The sequence below is a fragment of the Ranitomeya imitator genome, chromosome 1 (genome assembly GCF_032444005.1).
Source record: "Ranitomeya imitator isolate aRanImi1 chromosome 1, aRanImi1.pri, whole genome shotgun sequence".
NCBI lineage: Eukaryota > Metazoa > Chordata > Amphibia > Anura > Dendrobatidae > Ranitomeya > Ranitomeya imitator.
This window is the reverse complement of record NC_091282.1, coordinates 888,259,526-888,272,986: the sequence shown is the minus strand read 5'-3', so window position 1 is coordinate 888,272,986 and position 13,461 is coordinate 888,259,526. Positions and strand designations below refer to the sequence as shown.

At 43.5% G+C, this 13,461-nt stretch overlaps 1 protein-coding gene across 4 annotated transcripts in view; it reads right to left on the bottom strand.

Moving 5' to 3' along the window:
- LOC138652748 (putative nuclease HARBI1) overlaps window positions 1–13,461 on the bottom strand; it is a 114,473-nt gene that overhangs the window by 82,480 nt on the left and 18,532 nt on the right. Inside the window, exons 2-5 of one of the 4 annotated variants that reach the window (XM_069743144.1) lie at window positions 11,288–11,376; window positions 10,970–11,111; window positions 10,735–10,885; window positions 3,033–4,525 (exon numbers count right to left, since the gene is read on the bottom strand). The exons of 1 other annotated variant lie outside the window; for it this stretch is intronic. In XM_069743144.1, coding sequence (XP_069599245.1) covers window positions 3,688–4,525; window positions 10,735–10,885; window positions 10,970–11,111; window positions 11,288–11,376 — 1,220 coding nt within the window. In that variant the 3' untranslated portion in view covers window positions 3,033–3,687. Of the gene's footprint in view, window positions 1–3,032; window positions 4,526–10,734; window positions 10,886–10,969; window positions 11,112–11,287; window positions 11,524–13,461 lie in introns of those variants that run through there. 2 more of the 4 variants (XM_069743143.1, XM_069743147.1) reach the window with 2 other exon arrangements.

Genomic DNA, 13,461 nt, shown 5'->3' with positions numbered 1-13,461 from the left:
GATCTGGTAGAAGGTTTACACAGTAAAATATCGATATTTGCAGATGATACAAAACTATGTAAAGCAGTTAATACAAGAGAAGATAGTATTCTGCTACAGATGGATCTGGATAAGTTGGAAACTTGGGCTGAAAGGTGGCAGATGAGGTTTAACAATGATAAATGTAAGGTTATACACATGGGAAGAAGGAATCAATGTCACCATTACACACTGAATGGGAAACCACTGGGTAAATCTGACAGGGAGAAGGACTTGGGGATCCTAGTTAATGATAAACTTACCTGGAGCAGCCAGTGCCAGGCAGCAGCTGCCAAGGCAAACAGGATCATGGGGTGCATTAAAAGAGGTCTGGATACACATGATGAGAGCATTATACTGCCTCTGTACAAATCCCTAGTTAGACCGCACATGGAGTACTGTGTCCAGTTTTGGGCACCGGTGCTCAGGAAGGATATAATGGAACTAGTGAGAGTACAAAGGAGGGCAACAAAATTAATAAAGGGGATGGGAGAACTACAATACCCAGATAGATTAGCGAAATTAGGATTATTTAGTCTAGAAAAAAGACGACTGAGGGGCGATCTAATAACCATGTATAAGTATATAAGGGGACAATACAAATATCTCGCTGAGGATCTGTTTATACCAAGGAAGGTGACGGGCACAAGGGGGCATTCTTTGCGTCTGGAGGAGAGAAGGTTTTTCCACCAACATAGAAGAGGATTCTTTACTGTTAGGGCAGTGAGAATCTGGAATTGCTTGCCTGAGGAGGTGGTGATGGCGAACTCAGTCGAGGGGTTCAAGAGAGGCCTGGATGTCTTCCTGGAGCAGAACAATATTGTATCATACAATTAGGTTCTGTAGAAGGACGTAGATCTGGGGATTTATTATGATGGAATATAGGCTGAACTGGATGGACAAATGTCTTTTTTCGGCCTTACTAACTATGTTACTATGTTACTATGCCGGCAGCGAGCATAGACTCAATGATGTCACAGCTAGTTACTGAGCCTGTGACAGCAGCATTTCAATCATTCCCCAGTAGTTTACAGCCGGGCCGGTCACATTAGCGCCGCTCCAGGTTGTAAACAGTACATTCCCCAGATATGGATTACAGTGTGGGATTGACTTCTGATTATTTTATTAGTTCCAAAGGTGCCGTGGCAATACTCCTGTGTTGGTGGTGCATAGCTTGTAGGGAAAGCATCCACTTTACAGTAGACATAAAGGATATAAATCTTCTGGACCCAAATTAATAATGTTCAAATTTTTTTGTTATATTTATACAGTATACTGTTTATGTAATGTTACTAGATGGTGGCCCAATTCTAACGCATTGGGTATTCTAGAATATGCATAGTGGTATATAGCACAGCCTACGCAGTAACACAGCCCACGCAGTATGTAACACAGCCCATGTAGTATATAACACAGCCCACATAGTATATAAAACAGCCCACGTAGTATATAACACAGCCACGTAGTATACAATACAGCCCACATAGTATATAGCACAGCCACGTAGTATATTGCCCAGCCACATAGTATATAGCACAGAGACGTAGTATATAACACAGGCCACGCAGTATATAACACAACCCACGCAGTATATAACACAGCCCACGTAGTATATAGCACAGCCACGTAGTATATTGCACAGCCACGTAGTATATTGGACAGCCCACATAGTATATAGCACAGAGACGTAGTATATAACACAGGCCATGCAGTATATAACACAGCCCATGCAGTATATAACACAGTCCACGTAGTATATAGTAATGTGGGCACCATATCCCTGTTAAAAAAAGAATTAAAATAAAAAATAGTTATGTACTCACCTTCCGGCGGCCCCCGGATCCAGCCCAGGCATTTAGCAATGCTCCTCGCGACGCTCCAGTCCCAAGAATGCATTGCGGCACTAACATGTGATGATGTAGCGGTCTCGCAAGACACCTACGTCATCATCTCGCGAGACCGCTACGTCATCTCTGGTCATTGCCACAATGGATTCTTGGGACCGGAGCGTCGCGAGGAGCGGGAAAGGCGCCGGAAGGTGAGACTATAATGATTTTTTATTTTTTTTAATTATTTTTAACATTAGATCTTTTTACTATTGATGCTGCATAGGCAGCATCAATAGTAAAAGTTGGTCACACAGGGTTAATAGCAGCGTTAATGGACTGCGTTACACCGCGTTATGCCGCAGTGTAACGCAGTCCGTTTAACAGACTGCTAAACCGCTATGGGGGCACTAACTGGAGGGCAGTAGGGAGGGGGCACTGACTGGAGGGGAGTAGGGAGGGGCCAATTCGCAGCCGGACTATGCCCATCGCTGATTGGTCGCGGCCGGCCGGCTGCGACCAATCAGCGACGCGGGATTTCCGTGACAAACAGATGGAAGTGACCCTTAGATGATTATATAGATGTAAAAATACATTTTTGAAACAGTAAATGTGTTTTTAATATCATTTAAAAAAGAAAAAAAAACTTCACATGACTATGAAAATATAAATATATATATGTCTCTTCTGTTTTTCAGTGGAGTGGGTGGTAGCAGACATATGTGTCATATATATAATAAATAAATACCCCTTTTTTTTATAAAAATTAAATATAAACCAAGATCTATAATGTTACATATATGTATAGCATACAAAAACATGTAGGAACCAAACCATGAAGCAAATAGTACTTGAGCTTTGGCCAAGGTTGTCTCCTTTGAACATTTTGCCATCATATTGAATGTTAGTTTTGTACCCAGTATGCATGTGCCCCCATAGACTACATGTTGGTGTTGTTGATGGTTAAAATATTTTCCAAAAAAATTGTAACTAAATTTTGAACACCGGCATAGCAATCTCCCAGCACTATACTTCTGATGAACATCTGACTAGCCTAACCGTAGTAGGTTTTAACTCATGGAATGCACCTCTGAGGCCAATTTTTATCCATTTGAGCAGTTCGGAAGTCGCCTATGCTACTATTTTGTTCCATAATCTATTTTGTGTAAAAATACAAGGTGAAACAAATTATCAAAATTTTTTCTAGGAAAAATTAAATATATATTTTGCCAAAAATAACAATAAACTTGCCTCTTTGTAACAAACAAAAAAGATTAAAAAATGCTATTATATTAGAACGCTTAACATACGTATATTGGTGAGTGGATCAAACATGTGTTTTATGTATAGCATAACCTGGTAACATTAATTTTGGGAAAATAATGCTGAGACTATGTTATCATTGTTAATTACTTAAGAACTTAATGGGTGATGGTGCTTGTTTGGTAATTTTTTCATTTTTGGGTCAGACAGGTTTATCCGACAGTTAGGGTGGGCACCACAATGCTTCCTCATAGGGTGGCAACTTCCGCTGCCAGGTATTGAAATAAAGTATCAGCATTATGTTTCCATAGACTATTTCAACAAATAAATTTTACATGGTTATGATATACATAATAGCCATGTTTGATACACTGACCTATATAGACATGTTGTTAACACTTTTTTACAGGTATAAAATAATAGAAATTGTTTAGGTCTGCTTCTGTTTGTTACATATATTGGATATCAGACCAAAATTTTAGACTATTCTTTTGCTCCTTTTAACAAATTGTTACCATGAAGCAAACTACAAATAACAAAAAGATAAACATAACCAACAATGTTAAAATTTTTTAAAACTTCAGTTTAAGGTATGGAGCGTGGGTTCAGGAAGGTTATCAGTAGGGGTCACGGATGTGGCAGAATCAGAAGGACTAGAAATGTTGGGCACAAAGTCAGGTTGGGAACTTGAGGCAGTGGACAAGGGGGAGTGAAGTGAAGACAAAGTTGAAGTTTGGAGAAAAGAATTTGGAGTTGAGGAAGAATGGGTAGCTGGAAAAGAAAAATGGGGACCTGGCAAAGAGGAAGCATGGGGAGCAGGGAAAGAGGAAGAATGGGGAGCAGGGAAAGAGGAAGCATGGGGAGCAGTGAAAGCAGTCAAATTTGGATCTGGATAATTGAAATTGGTTTGTTGTTGACCTGAGTTTATTTGTGATTGTAATTGTCTTTCTGCGATCTCTTTTATGCCAGTGGCAATTTCACAGGAGTTTATTGTATGCCTGTACTTTTGGAAAAGATTCACCACGGTGCACATAACAGAGGCACATGCCCACTGGTTTTCAGCTGGCACTTTCCGAAAACCATCTGCAATGGAAGCACAAAAGTAGTCCCAGTTATCATTTGAGTCCATGCGATGTAGAAATTGCATAGCCTTCTGAGTTACCGCAGTGGCTTCTGCAGTTTGTCGCAAAGTTTTAGTGCGTTGTTGACATCTGCGAACTGCTTGCCTACGAATTGCCCTCACATTGCTGCCTCGTCTATCTTGGGTTTGGGAGAATATGTTTGGTGTACAGTCCACTGCGGCTTGGCTGACACTTGATGCAGGACCTTTTATGTCTTTGCAAGAGGAAATTATTGAAGTTGACTCTTCTGTCATTGACCCCTGTCCTTGGCTGTCTTCTACATGATTTCCTTTTGTTCTGCATGGAAAAAAAAGTTGAAACATCAGTATATCGACATTAAACAGACAATATGACAAACATTTTTGTCACTAAAAACTTGTACACAAATATGTCTTGCAACAAACTTTAACCCCTTCATGACCCAGCCTATTTTGACCTTAATGACCTGGCCGTTTTTTGCAATTCTGACCAGTGTCCCTTTATGAGGTAATAACTCAGGAACGCTTCAACGGATCCTAGCGGTTCTGAGATTGTTTTTTCGTGACATATTGGGCTTTATGTTAGTGGTAAATTTAGGTCAATAAATTCTGCGTTTATTTGTGATAAAAACGGAAATTTGGCGAAAATTTTGAAAATTTCGCAATTTTCACATTTTGAATTTTTATTCTGTTAAACCAGAGAGTTATGTGACACAAAATAGTTAATAAATAACATTTCCCACATGTCTACTTTACACCAGCACAATTTTGGAAACAAAATTTTTTTTTGCTAGGAAGTTATAAGAGTTAAAATTTGACCAGCGATTTCTCATTTTTACAACGAAATTTACAAAACCATTTTTTTTAGGGACCACCTCACATTTGAAGTCAGTTTGAGGGGTCTATATGGCTGAAAATACCCAAAAGTGACACCATTCTAAAAAATGCACCCCTCAAGGTGCTCAAAACCACATTCAAGAAGTTTTTTAACCCTTCAGGTGCTTCACAGCAGCAGAAGCAACATGGAAGGAAAAAATGAACATTTAACTTTTTAGTCACAAAAATTATCTTTTAGCAACATTTTTTTTATTTTCCCAATGGTACAAGGAGAAACTGAACCACGAAAGTTGTTGTCCAATTTGTCCTGAGTACGCTGATACCTCATATGTGGGGGTAAACCACTGTTTGGGCGCACGGCAGGGCTTGGAAGGGAAGGAGCGCCATTTGACTTTTTAGCGGACACCATGTCACGTTTGGAGAGCCCCCGTGTGCCTAAAAATTGGAGCTCCCCCACACGTGACCCCATTTTGGAAACTAGACGCCCCAAGGAACTTATCTAGATGCATAGTGAGAACTTTGAACCCCCGGGGGCTTCACAAATTGATCCGTAAAAATGAAAAAGTACTTTTTTTTCACAAAAAAATTCTTTTAGCCTCAATTTTTTTCATTTTCACATGGGTAACAGGATAAAATGGATCCTAAAATGTGTTGGGCAATTTCTCCTGAGTACACCGATACCTCACATGTGGGGGTAAACCACTGTTTGGGCACATGGTAAGGTTCGGAAGGGAAGGAGCGCCATTTGACTTTTTGAATGAAAAATTATCTCCATCGTTAGCGGACACCATGTCGTGTTTGGAGAGCCCCCGTGTGCCTAAACATTGGAGCTCCCCCACAAATGACCCCATTTTGGAAACTAGACCCCCCAAGGAACTTATCTAGATGCATATTGAGCACTTTAAACCCTCAGGTGCTTCACAAATTGATCTGTAAAAATGAAAAAGTACTTTTTTTTTCACAAAAAAATTCTTTTCGCCTCAGTTTTTCATTTTCACATGGGCAATAGGATAAAATGAATCCTAAAATTTGTTGGGCAATTTCTCCCGAGTACGCCGATACCTCATATGTGGGGGTAAACCACTGTTTGGGCACACGGCAGGGCTCGGAAGGGAAGGCGCGCCATTTGACTTTTTGAATGGAAAATTAGCTCCAATTGTTAGCGGACACCATGTCGCGTTTAGAGAGCTCCTGTGTGCCTATGCATTGGAGCTCCCCCACAAGTGACCCCATTTTGGAAACTAGACCCCCCAAGGAACTTATCTAGATGCATATTGAGCACTTTAAACCCCCAGGTGCTTCACAGAAGTTTATAATGCAGAGCCATGAAAATAAAAAATAATTTTTCTTTCCTCAAAAATGATTTTTAGCCTGGAATTTCCTATTTTGCCAAGGGTAATAGGAGAAATTGGACCGCAAATGTTGTTGTCCAGTTTGTCCTGAGTACGCTGATACCCCATATGTGGGGGTAAACCACTGTTTGGGCGCACGGCAGGGCTCGGAAGGGAAGGCACGCCAATTGGCTTTTTAAATGGAAAATTAGCTCCAATCATTAGCGGACACCATGTCACGTTTGGAGAGCCCCTGTGTGCCTAAACATTGGAGATCCCCCACATATGACCCCATTTTGGAAACTAGACCCCCAAAGGAACTAATCTAGATGTGTGGTGAGGACTTTGAACTTCCAAGTGCTTCACAGAAGTTTATAACGCAGAGCCATGAAAATAAAATAAAAATTTTATTTTCTCTAAAATGATTTTTTAGCCTGCAATTTATTATTTTCCCAAGGGTAAAAGGAGAAATTTGACCCCAAAAGTTGTTGTACAGTTTCTCCTGAGTACGCTGATACCCCATATGTGGGGGTAAACCACAGTTTGGGCACATGTCGGGGCTCGGAAGTCAAGTAGTGACATTTTGAAATGCAGACTTTGATGGAATGCTCTGCGGGCGTTACGTTGCGTTTGCAGAGCCCCTGATGTGGCTAAACAGTAGAAACCCCCCACAAGTGACCCCATTTTAGAAACGAGACCCCGAAAGGAACTTATCTAGATGTGAGGTGAGCACTTTGAACCCCCAAGTGCTTCACAGAAGTTTATAACACAGAGCAGTGAAAATAATAAATACGTTTTCTTTCCTCAAAAATAATTTTTTAGCCCAGAATTTTTTATTTTCCCAAGGGTTACAGGAGAAATTGGACCCCAAAAGTTGTTGTCCAGTTTCTCCTGAGTACGCTGATACCCCATATGTGGGGGTAAACCACTGTTTGGGCACACGTCGGGGCTCAGAAGGGAAGTAGTGACTTTTGAAATGCAGACTTTGATGGAATGGTCTGCGGGCGTCACGTTGCGTTTGCAGAGCCCCTGGTGTGCCTAAACAGTAGAAACCCCCCACAAGTGACCCCATTTTGGAAACTAGACCCCCCAAGGAACTTATCTAGATATGTGGTGAGCACTTTGAACCCCCAAGTGCTTCACAGACGTTTACAACGCAGAGCCGTGAAAATAAAAAATCATTTTTCTTTCCTCAAAAATGATGTTTTAGCAAGCAATTTTTTATTTTCTCAAGGGTAACAGGAGAAATTGGACCCCAGTAATTGTTGCCCAGTTTGTCCTGAGTACGCTGATACCCCATATGTGGGGGTAAACCACTGTTTGGGCACATGTCGGGGCTCGGAAGTCAAGTAGTGACGTTTTGAAATGCAGACTTTGATGGAATGGTCTGCGGGCGTCACGTTGCGTTTGCAGAGCCCCTGGTGTGCCTAAACAGTAGAAACCCCCCACAAGTGACCCCATTTTGGAAACTAGACCCCCCAAGGAACTTATCTAGATATGTGGTGAGCACTTTGAACCCCCAAGTGCTTCACAGACGTTTACAACGCAGAGCCGTGAAAATAAAAAATCATTTTTCTTTCCTCAAAAATGATGTTTTAGCAAGCAATTTTTTATTTTCTCAAGGGTAACAGGAGAAATTGGACCCCAGTAATTGTTGCCCAGTTTGTCCTGAGTACGCTGATACCCCATATGTGGGGGTAAACCACTGTTTGGGCACATGTCGGGGCTCGGAAGTCAAGTAGTGACGTTTTGAAATGCAGACTTTGATGGAATGGTCTGCGGGCGTCACGTTGCGTTTGCAGAGCCCCTGGTGTGCCTAAACAGTAGAAACCCCCCACAAGTGACCCCATTTTGGAAACTAGACCCCCCAAGGAACTTATCTAGATATGTGGTGAGCACTTTGAACCCCCAAGTGCTTCACAGACGTTTACAACGCAGAGCCGTGAAAATAAAAAATCATTTTACTTTCCTCAAAAATGATGTTTTAGCAAGCAATTTTTTATTTTCTCAAGGGTAACAGGAGAAATTGGACCCCAGTAATTGTTGCCCAGTTTGTCCTGAGTACACTGATACCCCATATGTGGGGGTAAACCACTGTTTGGGCACACGTCGGGGCTCGGAAGGGAAGGAGCACCATTTGACTTTTTGAATAAAAGATTGGCTGGAATCAATGGTGGCGCCATGTTGCGTTTGGAGACCCCCTGATGTGCCTAAACAGTGGAAACCCCTCAATTCTAACGCCAACACACCCCTAACCCTTATCCCAACTGTAGCCGTAACCCTAACCACAACCCTAACCACAACACACCCCTAACCACAACCCTAACCCCAACACACCCCTAACCCTAACCACAACCCTAATTCCAACCCAACCCTAACCCTAAGGCTATGTACCCACGTTGCGGATTCGTGTGAGATTTTTCCGCACCATTTTTGAAAAATCCGCGGGTAAAAGGCACTGCGTTTTACCTGCGGATTTACTGCGGATTTCACCTGCGGATTCCTATTGAGGACTAGGTGTAAAACGCTGCGGAATCCGCACAAAGAATTGACATGCTGCGGAAAATACAACGCAGCGTTTCCGTGCGGTATTTTCCGCACCATGGGCACAGCGGATTTGGTTTTCCATAGGTTTACATGGTACTGTAAACCTGACGGAACACTGCTGCGGATCCGCAGCGGCCAATCCGCTGCAGATCCGCAGCCAAATCCGCACCGTGTGCACATAGCCTAATTCTAAAGGTATGTGCACACGCTTCGGAAAACGCTGCGGATCCGCAGCAGTTTCCCATGAGTTTACATTTCAATGTAAACCTATGGGAAACAAAAATCGCTGTACACATGCTGCGGAAAAACTGCACGGAAACGCAGCGGTTTACATTCCGCAGCATGTCACTTCTTTCTGCGGATTCCACAGCGGTTTTACAACTGCTCCAATAGAAAATCGCAGTTGTAAAACCGCAGTGAAATGCGCAGAAAAACCGCGGTAAATCTGCCATAAATCCGCAGCGGTTTAGCACTGCGGATTTATCAAATCCGCTGCGGAAAAATCCGCAGAGGACCAGAATACGTGTGCACATACCGAAACCCTAACCCTAACCCTACCCCTACCCCTAACCCTACCCCTACCCCTAACCCTACCCCTAGCCCTAACCCTACCCCTAACCCTACCCCTAGCCCTACCCCTAACCCTACCCCTACCCCTAACCCTACCCCTAACCCTACCCCTACCCCTAGTTCTAACTCCAACCTTAGTGAAAAAAAAAAAAAATTCTTTATTTTATTATTGTCCCTATCTATGGGGGACAAATGGGGGGGGTCATTTACTGTTTTTTTATTTTGACCACTGTGATAGATTATATCACAGTGATCAAAATTCACATTGGAACGAATCTGCCGGCCGGCAGATTCGGCGGGCGCACTGCGCATGCGCCCGCCATTTTGGAACATGGCGGCGCTCGGGGAAGAAGACGGACGGGACCCCGCCAGGATCGGTAAGTATAAGGGGGGGAGATCAGGGCACAGGGGGGGGGAGATCAGGGCACGGGGGGGCGTCGGAGCACGGGGGGGGAGGGATCGGAGCATGGGGGAGAGTGATCGGTGTGCGGGCGGGTGGATCGGTGTGCAGGGGGGGTGGATCGGTGTGCAGGGGGGGTGGTTCGGAGCACGGGGGGGGATCGGAGTGCGGGGGGGTTTGATTAGAGTGCGGGGGGTGTGACTGGAGCACGGGGGGAGCGGGCAGGAGGACGGGGGAGCGGAGCACAGGACGGAGGGGAGCGGGCCACAGATCGGAGGGCTGGGGGGGCGATCGGTGGGGTGGGGTGGGTGCACATTAGTATTTCCAGCCATGGCCGATGATATTGCAGCATCGGCCATGGCTGGATTGTAATATTTCACCATTTTTTTAGGTGAAATATTACAAATCGCTCTGATTGGCAGTTTCACTTTCAACAGCCAATCAGAGCGATCGTAGCCACGAGGGGGTGAAGCCACCCCCCCTGGGCTAAACTACCACTCCCCCTGTCCCTGCAGATCGGGTGAAATGGGAGTTAACCCTTTCACCCGGCCTGCAGGGACGCGATCTTTCTGTGACACAGCATATGCGTCACAGGTCGGATTGGCACCGACTTTCATGACGCATACGCTGTGTCACAGGTCGGGAAGGGGTTAAGATTATACTACCATAAAAAAAAAATAATATCAAATGATTAACGCTCTCTCATGTAAGGTTACATATTATCAAGTTCCAAAAAAATGTTTCAGCATCAGTGTGGCTTTATATTTTTTTTGTTAATTTTTTTTTAGGTTACAACTAAAACAAAAAAAAAAATGACGTAAATGAATTTTTTAACAAACTTACTCTTGTAGTTCACGTATGCTTAATAAAAATTGGAGATTATCATAGTGTGGGCATTTTTTTACTTTGGGAGCAGAGCCACTTCTTTCCTGTTCTTGGACATTTTTTTTAAACCGATCCCTCACTGACCGCCACCTTGTTCTAATATCTTTCACTAAAATGTTATAAAACAAAAAAAAAATAATAATTTTGGTTCATTTACATGTTTTACTTTGTTTATGAATCAAAATTTGCTTACATATTTCCTTCTTTCTTTCCGGGACCATTCCAAGACATTCTGGGTACAATTCTGCTACTACTTTGTCCCAGGCATCATCACGTTTGACTCGGTTGGAATAATCATCACAGGTTGGATCCCATAATATGGGACTGTTATGAACCTAGAGTCATATAAATGAAATTGTTTTTTCACCATTGTATTATTAAAAATACAATTTATATGTAGTTTATAAATTATCATACAAATAGTAAAAATTTAACAAACATGTTGAGAAAAATATATACCGTAATATTTTAAAAACATGAAATATACTGTATGTCCATGAAGTAACATTACCAGCAATATCAATCGGTGAACATTAATGGTCATCCTGTCATATGACGCCATCCTTTGTTTGGGTACCAAATTTTTTTTGGATATTTTCCCTGTACAAAAATAAATGAACACATAAAATTTATTGTCACGTGTTTTTTTAAAAAGACTTACCATATATACTCGAGTATAAGCCGAGATTTCCAGCCCAAATTTTTGGGCTGAAAGTGCCCCTCTTGGCTTATACTCGAGTCAAGGTGGGTGGCAGGGTCGGCGGGTGAGGGGGCGCTGAGGCATACTCACCTAGTCCCAGCGATCCTGGCGCTCCCCCTGCCGTCCCACGGTCTTCGGTGCTGCAGTTCTTCCTCTATCAGCGGTCACGTGGGACCGCTCATTAGAAAAATGAATACGCGGCTCCACCTCCCATAGGGGTGGAGCCGCCTATTCATTTCTCTAATCAGCAGTAACGGTGACCGCTGATAGAGAAAGAAGCTGCAGCACAGAAGACCGTGGGACAGGCAGAGGGAGCCGGACGTCGGGACCAGGTAAGTATGTCATATTTACCTGTCCCCGTTCCAGCCGCCGGGCGCCGCTCCGTCTTCCCGGCGTCGCTCCGCTCCGCTCTGACTGCTCAGGTCAGAGGGCGCGATGACGCATATAGTGTGCGCGGCGCCCTCTGCCTGATCAGTCAGAGCAGAGAGACGCCGGGACCGGACGCCGGAACGAGACGCTGGGAGCTGCAATCAAGAGAGGTGAGCATGGCTTTTTTTTTTTTTTTTTTTATTGCAGCAGCAGCGGCACAGATTTATGTGGAGCATCTATGGGGGCAGTATGAACGGTGCAGAGCATCTATGGGGGCAGTATGAACGGTGCAGAGCATCTATGGGGGCAGTATGAACGGTGCAGAGCATCTATGGGGGCAGTATGAACGGTGCAGAGCATCTATGGGGGCAGTATGAACGGTGCAGAGCATATATGGGGCAGTATGAACGGTGCAGAGCATATATGGGGCAGTATGAACGGTGCAGAGCACTGTATGGGACACAGATATGGGGGCAGTATGAATGGTGCAGAGCATCTATGGGGGCAGTATGAACGGTGCAGAGCATATACGGGGCAGTATGAACGGTGCAGAGCATATATGTGGCACAGATATGGGGGCAGTATGAACGGTGCAGAGCATACAGGGCACAGATATGGGGCAATATGAACGGTGCAGAGCACTATATGGCAGAGCTATGGGGAAATATGAACGGTGCAGAGCACTATATGGCACAGCTATGGGGAAATAATGAACGGTGCAGAGCACTATATGGCAGAGCTATGGGGAAATATGAACGGTGCAGAGCACTATATGGGGCACAGCTATGGGGAAATAATGAACGGTGCAGAGCACTATATGGCACAGCTATGGGGAAATAATGATCTATTTTTATTTTTGAAATTCACCGGTAAATGCTGCATTTCCACCCTAGGCTTATACTTGAGTCAATAGGTTTTCCCAGTTTTTTGTGGCAAAATTAGGGGGGTCGGCTTATACTCGGGTCGGCTTATACTCGAGTATATACGGTAAGTGTTATGTGATACAGTCAGTTGCAAAAGCATCACACCAAAGTGTCATATTTTCTTACAATTTTTTTAAGTTCAATTGTGAAAAAAAAAGTTAAAAAATTGTGTTATATACTTTTGGTTACAAAAAAATAAATAAAATCAAAGTGTTAATTTAACATAACTGCAAAAAATGCAAAGGGATGTTTAAAATATTTTTATATTCAAAATTGGTTGATACCCCCAAATGGGGTACTCATATTTTGTTTAAACTGCGCAGACTACTGGGACTGTTATTCCAGGATGGTAAGGATCCAATATCCATGAAACTTACCAGCCTGATAATACCAGGCTACAGCAGTATGCTTAACTTGGATGGGTAGCCAAAATAGTGGGATCCTCTCCAAAAAAAATGAGTGGGGTCCCCCCTATTTTTGTTAACCAGCCAGAGTAAAGCAGACTACTGGGACTGTTATTTCAGGCTGGTGATAATCCAATATCCATGAACCAGTAGCATAGCTACTGGGGGGCCAGGGGGTGCGGGCGCCCCGGGCCTCAGAAGGCTATAAACATAAGGATGAATGACCTCGGGGAGATCAAAACATCCAACACCGCGGATACACCATCACGTGTTTCTCAACGCAGTGATC